The sequence below is a fragment of the Cyprinus carpio genome, unplaced genomic scaffold (genome assembly GCF_018340385.1).
Source record: "Cyprinus carpio isolate SPL01 unplaced genomic scaffold, ASM1834038v1 S000006455, whole genome shotgun sequence".
NCBI classification, from domain to species: Eukaryota; Metazoa; Chordata; class Actinopteri; order Cypriniformes; family Cyprinidae; genus Cyprinus; species Cyprinus carpio.
The window spans coordinates 482,936-495,955 of NW_024879137.1; the positions used below are offsets into that span (position 1 = coordinate 482,936).

The 13,020-nt window shown below is 41.4% G+C and overlaps 1 protein-coding gene and 1 long non-coding RNA gene across 2 annotated transcripts in view; one reads left to right on the forward strand and one right to left on the reverse strand.

The window, feature by feature from the left end:
- Positions 1–11,297, forward strand: part of LOC109052416 — a 62,539-nt gene extending 51,242 nt beyond the window's left edge. Inside the window, exons 2-3 of the long non-coding RNA XR_006159234.1 lie at positions 10,817–10,927; positions 11,009–11,297. This is a non-coding gene — a long non-coding RNA (uncharacterized LOC109052416). The remainder of the gene's footprint in view (positions 1–10,816; positions 10,928–11,008) is intronic.
- LOC109073084 (tripartite motif-containing protein 29-like) lies at positions 337–7,926 on the reverse strand. Its single transcript, XM_042754080.1, has 2 exons — positions 7,285–7,926; positions 337–432 (listed from the first exon to the last, which is right to left on the reverse strand). Exons 1-2 carry the CDS (start codon positions 7,600–7,602, stop codon positions 367–369), a joined length of 384 nt encoding a protein of 127 aa, XP_042610014.1. The 5' UTR covers positions 7,603–7,926; the 3' UTR covers positions 337–366.
- Positions 11,298–13,020: the final 1,723 nt, after the last annotated feature.

Sequence of the window (13,020 nt, forward strand, 5' to 3'; positions counted from 1 at the left end):
TGAAAGCTGCTCAAGCTCAGCATCCTCTCCTCCTCAGATCATTGATCTCCTGCTCCAGTCGCTCCGTCGTTCTTCAGCTGACTCACTGCAGTCTTTTCCTGATCTCTGAATCAGTTCGTATCAGCTCAGAGCGGGCTCTCTCAACGAGGGTCCCGGTCTTGGCTCTGTGCTTTAATGTTACTGCTCTCAATGGAGCGGATGAGCTGCAGTAAAGATCCCTCTCACTGTCCTTCACTGCTTTCTGTGCAGAGCGCGCTGTTAGGACACACACAGTGATTCAGATCAGTGAGTCTGAACTGAAGCCGGAGACAAACTTCTTTTCTTCTCCAGACTCACCTTATGAGACTCCACAGCCTCTCTCAGCTGCTAAAGATCTTTCTCTCTCTGCTGGATTCTCTTACGGAACCTTCTCCGCATCTTCTTCAACTGTTGCTGGAGAACCAATAGATGATAGTGAATGTCACAGAAAGCTACTGCCACTAAATAATCATGCGTCAACAGATGAATCCAGTAAAAGTCGGAAGCAGTGATAAGAAATGACTGTAGATGTCAAAACTCCAGAAGGGATGATGAAGTTACACTCAGTGTACATTAATTAACATGAAGCAAAAGGCTTGTTTCACAGTTGTAAGTATCATAAAATGTAAAACAGACACAGATGAACAGTAGAGCTTCACAACTGACAGTGTTTCTCAAACTGTGGCTTTAGACAGAAAAACAGATGAAACAAAGTGTTGTTGTAAATGAATCAACTCATCTGAAATCAGTCATATTTACTGAATAGAAAGTCGTCTGCCACTGCATTTGGAGAAGAGAGAAGGTCTGACTTGTACTTGCACCCTCAGACTTGCACTCCTCAGACACTGCACTTCACTTGCAGTCTTTTTTCTTTTGTTCTATTTATTTATTATTATTTTGCTGAATCGTCTCAACATTTTTACAACAGTACAAGAAAAAATAAACTAAATTGCCATTGTCACTTGAAATCGTCACTTGAATTCGACGCTACCTGCGAACTTCATTTGCAAACAAACACAAATTCGTGTGTGTTAACAATGTGGAGCAAGGGAACAAGGAAGAACGCAGGAGAATTAGAATCAACAGCTTTATTAATCCACAGGAACACACACAATTAATACTGGACGCTAGACACAGGAAAACACTGGGCTAAGTAACCTGGAACTAAACGAGGATAATTCAGGGGCGAACACAGGTGTGAATCAAATGAATCAAAATAAACTGAACACAATCAGACAGAAACTGGGGAGAAAAAACTGGATCATGGGGAGCACAATGGGGAGCAAAAACAAACACAGTCCAATGGGCTCATGACATATCACTCCCCTCCCAGAAGGTGCGGAGTCCTCGCTCCATAGAAACAACATAGGGAGGGCTGGGTGGGAACTTAGGAGGCGAGACCAGATACAAGGAAGGAGGAGGGACGACCAGAGTCCAGGGTGGAGACGTACGGAGGAACTTGGAGAAGGAGGGAGCAGAGACGGGACCCAGGCCACAGCCATGATGACGATCCAACGATGGAGCCGATGGGATGGAGGAGCCATGAAGGAGAAAGGGCTGATGACTCCAGGGTGGTGACGAACGCCAACAGAGCAGGTGGCGGAGGAAGCCCGAGGCAGAGACGGAGAGCTGATGAGCAAGGGTGATGAGGAGGATCGGACGAGCTGAATGAGCTGAGGTAGAACTGATGGAGCCCAGAGCAACGAGGACCAGATGGAGCCGAAGGGAAGGAGGAGCCTGACCGGAGGAGTGGAAGTCCCGAGGCGAAGGATGGTCAACGACCCGACCAAGGCACAGCTTAAGGGCCGAGGGAGCAACCGGTGGAGCCAGTGGAATGATGGGCCACGGCGGAGAGGAGGGATGCGTAATGACAGGGGAACGACAGGGCGGCACTCGGGAACAAAGTCTTTCTCTGAGCTGGGTGTGAAAAACAGGAGCCACTATGGGCTGGACGGGAGGACCGAGCCCTGACTGGGCTAAACTCAGAACCGGGAGCCCTCTCTGCGGCCCAAACTCAGGAACAGGAGACCTTCCTGTCTCCGGGATGGACAGGTGAAACAGGAGCCTTCTCTGGGTTAAACTCGGAACGGGAGCCCTCTCTGGGACTGGACGTGGAGACAGGAGTGACAGAGGGAGCTAGAACAAAGGATGAGGGAGCAAGTCGGTATTCAAGTCTATAAGGTCTCCCTCAGCTTTCCATTCACCCAGATCCATTAATAGCTCACCCTCAGCCATGGTGCAACATTACAGTGGGCAGAGCTCCTCTCCGCAATCTCACTGGCCACGGCTTTCTCCCTCGTTGCGGGTGTGGTAGCTGGCTCTTGCACCTGGTCTGACATTACATACAAAACTCTGGCTCTGCGGCAATCCCTCAGCTCTGTTCGCTCTAGATTTGATGGCTATTCGGTACGGCGGGCCTCCAGCTCTCTGTCATCGGTGAGCTCGGGCAGGGCCATCGCTCGTGGGGTGAAGGTGGTGACGATTATAGGGGCCCACAGCTGAGGTGTGAAGTAAACTGTCCTAAGTGAAAGTAAACTGTTGAGAAAAAAATCGGATCTGTATTCTTATTGGATGCATTATTGGTCTCTTAAAGTGACTGTGCCTTAATTAGATACTACCTCCTGTAATCTTAATCCAAGAAAATGAAAGAAAAAAAATCACACACTGCTCTTGACTGAATTGCTTTGTAGTTTTAACAAGAATCTAATGCACAGTCAAAACACAAAATAGTCAGACACCAGATATAATTGTTTATATTGTTTTACTCAGTGGGTGCAGGGACACTATAGTTCATTATGTAAGTGAGTATAGCAAAATAAAGCCAACTGTGAGACATATTATGCCCAAAAATTCTTCATACCGTGGACTACTAGTGAAATTGATAAAAATTGGGACCAAAAAGTAACCCGACACTTTGACCTCACCATGTTTTGCTTACGTGTTTATATTCTGAATTGCTAATGCAACCTTTTCACACCACAGGGACTGAACAAATTTAAGCACTGCTTGGTGATTGTTCAACAAAGTATTCATAGTTGTGTTAATATCGTCATACATCCATTACATACCTTTCTAGTCGTATGGGGAAACGCATCTCGTGACCGTGTGTCTGAAACATCATTCCCTTACCATAGCACTACCATAGCATGGATTTAAGAAGCTTCCCATGCATCTGCTCACAGATGCCCAGAGTACTGATGCCAAACTGGAGGTGGGGCAAGCTCAAAAGCCAACGCTCTGAGAGTACCTGAGGGAGCACTGTCTGAGACAGCATTCACAGAAGGTTCTCGCAAATGCCATCTATACACTTCCGCTCAAGTGCTCAGCAAGAGGGATGCTATCTGGTTACAGGAGGAAGCCCCTCTGGGTGACCTAGCTATGGGAGTACCAGACAGGGCAGCCTGAAACCTTAAGCCTAGCCTGGACATCCAGGAAATCATCAGAGAGGGGGGGGCTGTGCTCACCGAGGACCTTACCCTAGAAAAGAACAGAAACACCACAGGTCCGGGAAAACACTGCAAAGAAAGCTCGCAGATGGATTTTTTACACACAATCAGCATACTTAAAAATATATTTTAACAAAATGGATCGTGCTCACCCACCATGGTTCCCATGCAGGAGCCCCATTCAAGAAGCGAAGCCCGAAGAAGCCTCTAGTCCGGACCATCAGTAAGGTGGTTACCATGTAAAAGCCATAGAACCAACCAAACACATCATAGGTCCTGCATAGGATGACTGTAATGCAGGAAGTTCATACCTAATTCAGTCAGGTGGAAAGGTGGTGGTTTACGGGGGAATTAGGAAGGGGAAGAAAAGGACAGATGTAAACCCCCCCAAAAGGAATTGACCCGTGGATACTCAAGTCATCACTCTGATTCTGGTACGAAACAGCGCTGACGCCTTGTCTGGATTCACATCCCTTAGGTTTGCTACTTCCCTTTGACCCGTGATTCCTCCTACACCTTTCGCGGCCGGGGGAGGAGCACAAGCCACGTCCCTAGCCTTCTGTGCCCATCTCTGATCCTCAGACTGAGATGGCCCAGGACCACTGGGTTTCGGGCTCAGACCTGGACCTTCGTGGAATGATGGATTTGAAGGCCGCTGAGATTGCAAGGATGGAGTCTTAAGAGTGGATGCCTCACCCATAGAAGAGAATAGCTAGCAGTGTCTCTTCTACAGGCGGGCCCGTTTTCTCATAAGCCGCTTTTGCGCATTCCGATCGTTGTGGCATAACTCGGATGCTGGAACCGATGGATGCGAGAGGAAAACGGGCCTCCTTCCATTCCTTCTCGATCTCTGTATGGGGATCAGGAAGAAAAATGAAGGCTCACTCTGAGCGGAGGGACCTATGGTCAGAAAGATAATGCTCGTCAAAAACGCCTCGCCGACATCACGTTCTTCCCCGCTTCCACGGCAACTTCAATCCTTGCCATGGCATGATCCATCAACCTCCAATCATTAGCTCATCGTCATACGCAGGGCAGGGCGTATTGAGAAGGCTCGGGTCAGCTTCTTCGCTCTCATCAAACATCTCCTGCTGCTTTCTGGGCTGGCGGCTCACTCTCATCCACAGCTGACGAGCGGTGAGAGGGGGAAAACCCCTCTTTAAACTCATCGGCAGATCCACCTGCGATCCCCATAAGCTCATTCCCTCCTCCGGCTACCTCGGCAGCGGCCGACGGTCCTGAACCGCGGGGAGCAGATGGCTGCCCCTGTTTCCTCGAAAAGAAGAGAGACAAATGAGAGCGGAGCTTTCTCATTGAAAAAAGCTCGCAGTGAATACAGATTGCCCCTCGAGGAAATTGCGTGCATGCTCTTCACCCAAACAAAAGACGTAAAGATCATGTGTGTCATCCGGTGTCAAAAATAACGACGACACGGATGCACACAACCTCTAAATGCCTTGCTAATGCTCGCCATAATTGATAGGACATAGGACATCATTCTTAAACCCCGGAAATGCACACTTCAAACAAAACAGTCAGTTGAAGAAGAAGAGAATGACGTGTTCTCCCGGTGCCTATTTATACTATAGTCGCACCGTTAGTGATGTCATGGGCTGTTGCCGGCCAACATGTGTTGGTGTTTTTTTGAATGTAATGCTTCAGACACGAAGTCAGGACAAGGGTGTTTTACCCCATAGCGACCCATAGAGGACACAGTTTGAAGTTCCTTGAAAGGGAACACACTGATAAGCTATTTTTTTGTATTCAGTCCAGTGTTCTGTCACAGATGCCTACTGTGTCAGAGCGAGGAACGAGGAGGGGAACCGCAGGAGAATTAGAATTCAACAGTCTTTAATAATCCACAGGAACACACACATAGTACAGGGAATTGACGTTTAACACTGGACGACCTAGAAACAGGAAAACACTGGGCTTAAGTAACTGGAACTAAATGAGGATAATCAGGGGGAACACAGGTGAATCAAATGAACACAATCAGACATGCGGCCCGAAAACTGGGTCATGGGGAGCACATGGGGAGCAAAACACACACACAGGCAGTCCATGGGCGTGACACTGTGGGTGGTGATTAAATGGTTAAAACTAATTTAGTACTATAACGTACAGGGTCCTGCAAGAAAAAAGACAAGACCCATGGCCACAGAACAGCAGAATTTGAATGCAATGTGCAAAAATCAATGTGCAATGTGCAAAATCTCTTGTAAGCGTAGAAAAACATAAACAGTTAATAAGGATAATATATTAAGTGCTATTAAAAATCAAATTCAATATAAATATTGAAATAGAAAAATAGAATAAAATGGAATATAAATATAAGATAAACCAATTGAACAAAATAAAAACATTAAAAAAGACTGCAAGTGACGTCACTTGTGGAAGTGCAGGTGTCTGAGAGTGCAAGTGCAAGTCTGCAGCCAGACTCTCTGGCATTTTGACCGATTTTCCAGATAGAACATAGAAGTATATATTTTGTCAAAGAACAGCTGAATATTTCACACCTTTTTATTTTGTTTCATCAAGGCCTATTTTATGAAAAATTTAGTTGATAAATGTTTACAGTCATTTTAACCAAAACAGGGCTCAGCAGTGAAACTCTTCTTGCAGCTGCTGTTCCTTTCTGCTGTCGTGTGCAGTGTGATGCTGTAAGCCAGTGATGTCCAATCCTGGCCCTGGAGATCTACCTACCTGCAAAAATTCTGTTCCAACCCTGGATCAAAACACTCCTCTGTCTGTAATTCAGATCCTAATTAGTTGGTTCATTTGTGTTTGATCAGGGTTGGAGCTGAACTTTGCAGGAAGGTAGATCTCCAGGAACAGGAATTGGGCACCCTGCTGTAAGCTGTGGTAATATGGGTGACAATATAAACACATATTGAAACGAGTGTCAGTTATATTGTCTAGTGCAGGGATAGGCAACTTCGCGTCCTGGAGGGCCACTGTCCTGCAGAGTTTAGCTCCAACCCTAATTAAAAAACACACCTGAACAAGGCCAATCAGTGTTTTTCGGGATTACTAGATAGATTACAGGCAGGTGAGTTTTTATGAGGGCTGAAGCTAAACTCTGCAGGATAGTGGCCCTCCAGGACCAGAGTTGCCTATCCCTGGTCTACTGCAAGGGTTGGCAAACCTACGTGTATGCGTGCCAACAGTGGCACGCAGAGGGGAGAAGCACTGGCACACGACGAATAGGGAAAACTACATACTGACGTACATTTTGAGTTAATAATTTATCATAGTCACACAGCCTGTTAGGAGCTATAAATACTATAAAGTGTGAGAATTAACTTGTGCTAGTTTACGGATGTTGTGTGTGACTGCTGTGTCCCTACTAGGCGCCTCAGATCAAGCCTCAGCGGGTCTAACAGCACTCGTCAGTGTCAAATGATGACTGAGGTGGCCAATCAAATCAAAGTCGGCGCGGGGTTTACTGTTGACAGAAGCAGAACGTGAAGCGTCGTCAGTTTAAACGTTAAAGAGAGAGCGAGGTGCAAGGAATATGAGGGTGCAAAATCATTTAATATTAGTCAACTTTTAACGATACGTTTTACGATAGAAATTTTAAATGATTGACAGCTATATCCAGTGATGCAAAAATTTCTGAAAATATGGCCATTTTGAGAGAGAGAGAGATATGTATAAATTGTCTGCGTCTGTCTCTCTCTCTCTCTCTACAAAACTCTACAATTTTACCCCCCCTTATTGCTGAGAAATATGTTTGCACAGTGGTTTAACAATAATAAAAATAAAAATGCCACGTCATGCCGAAAAAGTTGCCGACCCCTGGTCTAGTGTTAAATACCTGTTTCTCTGGCCTCTGTTCTGCAGCTGATACAGTGTCGTGGTTTTTATGTTCATGCCATCGTACACAGCACAGCACACAAATACACTTCTGATCAGTGCGACAGAAAACCTCAAGGAGCTTCTCATGTTTCTGGCAGATCATCTCCTGCAGTCCTCCAGTGGCATCAATCACTTTGTGTGGCTTACGTGAATGAAACTCCTCGTGATGGGCAAAATGAGTTTGACAGTAAGACTCCAGACACACCAGACAGGACTTGACGGCTCTGTATTTTCTTCCAGTACAGACGTCCACACTGAACATCTCCAGCTCCAGCATAACAGTCAGCAGGAAGTTTAGTCTTTCTTCAGTTTCTCCAGCATTTCAGCTAACACCACGTTCTTAAATAAAGCAGGTCTTGGACTGAAGGTCTGTCTGCACTGAGGTAACCCTAATAACATCATCTGATCCTCCTGATCCCAGCAGTCTGTAATGCAGCTCATACATTAACTGTGCCCACACTGGATGGTCACTGGATCCTTCAGGAGATCCAGACACACCTGCACACATGAACTCATTCTCATCCACGGAAATTCTGGCTTTTGCCATTTTACTGCATGAATGCAGAGACACAAATACACAACAGTTCAACCACACTTTCAGTTTTTATTTCCCTGAACTGATTTGTTGAAATAGTTTTCCTGGTTGTGTTTGTGTGACGTGTGTAAACAAGTCTGTAAAGCAGGTTTAGTTTCGACATACCTGGCTGTTATTAAAGTAAACACAGACCTTTTTTGACTAGTTGAATCACAGTGAAATGCAAACTCAGAATAGTACGCAAGCCTGCAATAATTAAAATATGTAAAATAACACAAATATCCTTTATGGATTTAATCCCATTTTATTAACTAATTTTTTTGCTGCTGACCTTTCGATGATCCTATTCAACCATACTAATATACAAAAAATGGCTTCAGATAAACATTTGTGTTAAATTAATTTTTATTGCTGAAGAGTGCTAAACTTTATTCTCCTGCGTCCTATTCTTTCATGCAATCCAGAATGGCAGGTGTAAGGTTTGTTTGAGCTACACCCTTTACTGCACAGACATGAATTTACCTTTCCTTCAAGCCTAAAGCTTATTCATTTCACTTTTGGTGTGAAAGGGTTTTTTACATTTACAAAAAATAAAAAAAAAATTATATTAAAAAAAAAAAACAAGCAAGCCTAGCCAGGTTAGACAACAAAGTACAAAGACAACAGAAAATTAGACAAAACCAGCTAAAAGTTTCATGATAACGAAAAGTAAATGAACTCCTGATCAAATTATTCCTGTGATCAAAGCTGAATTTCCAGCATCATTACTCCGTCTTCAGTGTCACCTTCAGAAAACTGTTCTAACACAAAAAAATTACATTTAGTCATTTAGCAGACGCTTTTATCCAAAGCGACTTACAAAAAAGATTTTAACACTCTTTCTTCAGACTCATAAAGCGGTAACACTTCAGAAAACTGTTCTATCATTAATGAATAATCACACAGGAACAAATGAGTAATGCAACATTAATGCTTTAGTAACTAATATTAAGTAACAAGAATCTCTGATGAATGAATTAGTAATTTATAGTGCTTAGTCCAGTTTGATAGTTCACTATTAGCTAATCACTCATATTTTTTCATACCTCCCACAGAGCTACTAAGAACTACTGTATAAAAGTTTATAATTAATATGAACCTATCTGTGTATCAGCATGCATCATCAATTCTAAATTAATAAGTATGTGTAGAGTATTTATCATTAATTCTAAAGTGAAGGTCATGGTAATCCACCAGTAATGAGTCAAGTGTATTATCAAATCCTTCAGAAGGGATTAATAATTATCTGGCACAGTATTCTAAAGTGAAGATCATGATAACTCTGTAATAACTAAATCATTTTAAACTTTTGAAGTTTTTGCAATAGAATACTTAAGTAAAGTAGAATACTAGTGGAATGATCTTCCCAGCACAATCCAGCATGCAGAATCCTTGACAATATTTAAGTGACAGCATCTCTTGCATCAACATTTGACTGCATCCTCCTACTACTAGCAAAAAAAAAAAAAAAAAAAAATATATATATATATATATATATATATATATATATATATATATATATATATATATATATTAATAACTATAATAAACTTTACTTTCACTGTTCCTCAATCCCTCCCTGTTCTACTAATCTGAACAATGTCTGTAACTTTGTATTAAAAGCACTTCCTGTGTTTTATTTGCCTCTTTATGGAATAATTGAAGTGTCTTTCCTGGTGTATTAGTGACAAACAGCACAGGTTATTGTGTCACTCACAGTGTCATATACAAGCCAGTCTCTGTCTCTCATTAAATCTGCACCAATAGTCCAGGAGTCACATAGAGGACAGGCTTCAAAAGCTTGGACTTGGTAAGAGTTATAAATGTTCACAGAGGCTGCATTTATTTGATCAAAAATTCCAGTAAAAACTGTGAAATATCATTACAATTTAAATAGCTGTTCTCTATGTGAATATCTGTTAAACTGTAATTGATTGCTGTGATCAAAGCTAAATTTCTAGCATCATTACTCCAGTCTTCAGTGTCACATGATCTTCAGAAATCTACATTACATTTAGTCATTTAGCAGACGCTTTTATCCAAAGGGACTTACAAATGAGGACAATAAAAGCAAACAAAACCAACAAAAGAGCAATGATATGCAAGTGCTAGAATAAGTCTCAGTTAGCATAACGCAGTACACATACAGTAGCAAGGTTTTTGTTGTTTTAATCATGCTAATATGCTGATTTGCTGCTCAAGAAACATTTCTGATTATTATTAATGTTGAAAACAGTTGTGCTGCACATTATTTTTCAGGATTCTTTGATGAATGGAAAGTTTAAAAGAACAGCAATTATTTGAAATAGTAATCTTTTGTAATATTATAAATGACTTTACTGATACCATAATAAGTCACTTTTAATGACTTTACTGTCACTTTTAATGTGTCCTTGCTGAATAAAAGTATTAATATAATGTCTCAAACTTCTGAACAGTAGTGTATGAATGTTCCAGTTCTTGTTGTTTTCACTCTCATTATCACTGCTCTCTTCAGGCTTGTTTCTGCTTGGTCAGCAGGCAGCAGTGGGTGTGGCTCAGAGAAGCCTAGTGTCAGTGACATCATTAACTTTGAGATGTTGCAACTTGGTGGATCTAAACTGAAATCAAGTAACACACACAGGTAATAATTACATACATTAACATTTTCCATTGCAGACGGATTGTTAATAATTTGACCTGCATCCACATAATCATGAACCACACACTCCCACACACAGATTTTAAATGTTATGAAACCTTTTAAAAAAAACAGGAAAAAACGATGGAAAAGATTGCATATAAACACCATTACAGGGTATATTTGTATAAATTGTGTCTCCTCTAATATAGATCTGTCTACCAGATTAATGTAAGTAACAAAAGCAGATTGTTGTATTATGTAATGAATAGAGTATTTTCATCTCTCTGTCTTTAGTCAGGCTGGTCCTGTCCTTCCTGTACATTCATAAATAAGTCTACGAGACCCGGCTGTGAAATCTGCAGCACAGATCGACCGAATCCTCTCAATCACAGCAGCGTTCAGCAGGTGATTTCACTACAACTACATCTACACCTGTTCACTGTGCTGGAACACTGTGTGCTGATGTTTATTCTCTTTCTGTTTTAGGAACAAGCAAGAAGATCGAACCTGTGAAACTCAACATACCAAGATATTTTGGACAATGCTTTGCTCTAGCTTTATGGGATCAGTTTGAGGAAGGTTCTCTTCTATTCCAGCATGACTGTGCCTCAGTGCACAAAGCAAAGTCCAGAAAGACATGGCTGGATGAGTCTGGTGTGGATGAACACAACAGATCACAAATGCTCAACTGGATGAATAAGCAAAAATGCTTGTTTGAGACATGACTCCAAATGGGATGCTAATTCTGCAGATGATTTTCATTCCTCTCCTGTGGTGAGAAGTTTGAACATGGAATAGTCATCCATTTATAACAAAATATATTTGTTAATGTCTCAAGGAGCCCCGACCCACTCTTGGGACTTTGGTCCTATAAGTAAAATGTCCATATAGGACCAAAGATTCAGGTTTAATAACTAAACACGTGATAAAGACTGGTTTTTTAAACATTTAGCTAACTGTGAAGAACTTGAGTTCAGTTGGTCCATCAGACCAGTAAAGTTGACTAACCAAGTGAATTAGACAACAAAGAAAACACACACATTCAAGATCCCAGCGCTAATGAACAACAATGTCCCTTCCTTAAAGAGATCAGCCAGTTGGTGAAGAACAATTTTCTCTCTGGAATTGATGTTTTATCGAGACGTGCGGCACAGATCAGTGCTGAAATACAAACAGGTGTGGTATTATTTTGATAATAGTCTCTCATCTTTTATTCATTCATAAAAATAATATGGTATTTTTGGTGCAAATTCATCTAACTCTAGGCAGCACTGATAAATTGGTGGCATGCCCTTATTTGTGGAAAACCTGATGCCTTTTCATTTAATTTACTTTAATTTTATATTAATACATGTTGATTTTTTGTACTTGTATCATATTGGACTTAGATTACCAATTCATAATCTGGATCCTGAAGTAAAACCAGCCGAGAAATCACAGCTTAACTGAGCTGCCTCTTATTCTGAATCTTATTTTTTAAGCAGTAGTCTGATTTTATGGTTACACAGGGAAACATTAATTCCTTTTGTGATTTTTATGTCACTGATTTTAGGGTGAGAGAAGAACTATAACGAGGTGCTTGATTTGTCTTCTGGAGATCTGCACAGAGGAGGAATAAAACCCATCACCTTTGTTCGTCAAGTTGGTAGAAGTTTTTATTTATATCAGAGAACAGAAATAACACATAGAAAAAAATAATAAAAAATGAAAATATCAATTATTAATCATTATTATTAACATTATAACTCACTGTTACCGATTTATCATGTGGCTCAAAGCATTTGGGTAGAATCTCTCGTCAGTCAATTCTCTTTCTTTCAAAGTTTTTTTTTTATTTATATTTACATTCTAAATCACATACAACAGTCCCCCGACCCTCACCATCAAATGTCTAGAGTAGCATCCATACTGTCCCTTAATTCAGATAGGAATTCTAAGTAGAAGAACCGAGCATACTGTATACAGTATATTATACATGCCAACATACATCAACCACCAACCATATATAAAAAGAGATACATGCACATACACTCAGATAAAAAAAAAGAAAATACATTACAAAAAGAAAAGGAGAAAAAAAGAAAGAAAAAAAATCTGCCAATAACAGGGCATTATTTAAACAGCTTATCAACATAGTCAATAAAAAGGTGCCACATCTTAAAAAATTGTTTTTCCGACCCTTTTAGAGAATACCAAATTGTTTCAAGGCAGACATCATATCTCTAATCCATTGAGTATGGGTGGGTGGGTGGGAAGTGATCTTTCCACTTAAATAGTAATTGCTCTACGTGCCAACAAGGAGGCTTTACACTTAGATGCTGTCAGCCATGACTCCCCTGGAGCTACTCCAAATAATGCCCCCAGAGGTTCTGGCTCTAAACTGTGCTTAAGAATTGCTAAAAGGGTGTGAAATATTGATCGCCAGAAACACTCTAATTTGGGGCATGTCCAGAACTTGTGAATTAAAGGGTTAGTTCAGCCAAAAATGAAAATTATGA

Coding starts and splice junctions, on each gene's coding strand:
- LOC109073084 (XM_042754080.1), bottom strand. CDS start 7,602: ATGCTGGAGCTGGAGATGTTCAGTGTGGACGTCTGTACTGGAAGAAAA. Junction 433..7,284: donor AACAGAGGCCAGAGAAACAG/GTATTTAACACT, acceptor TTGGTTCTCCAG/CAACAGTTGAAGAAGATGCG.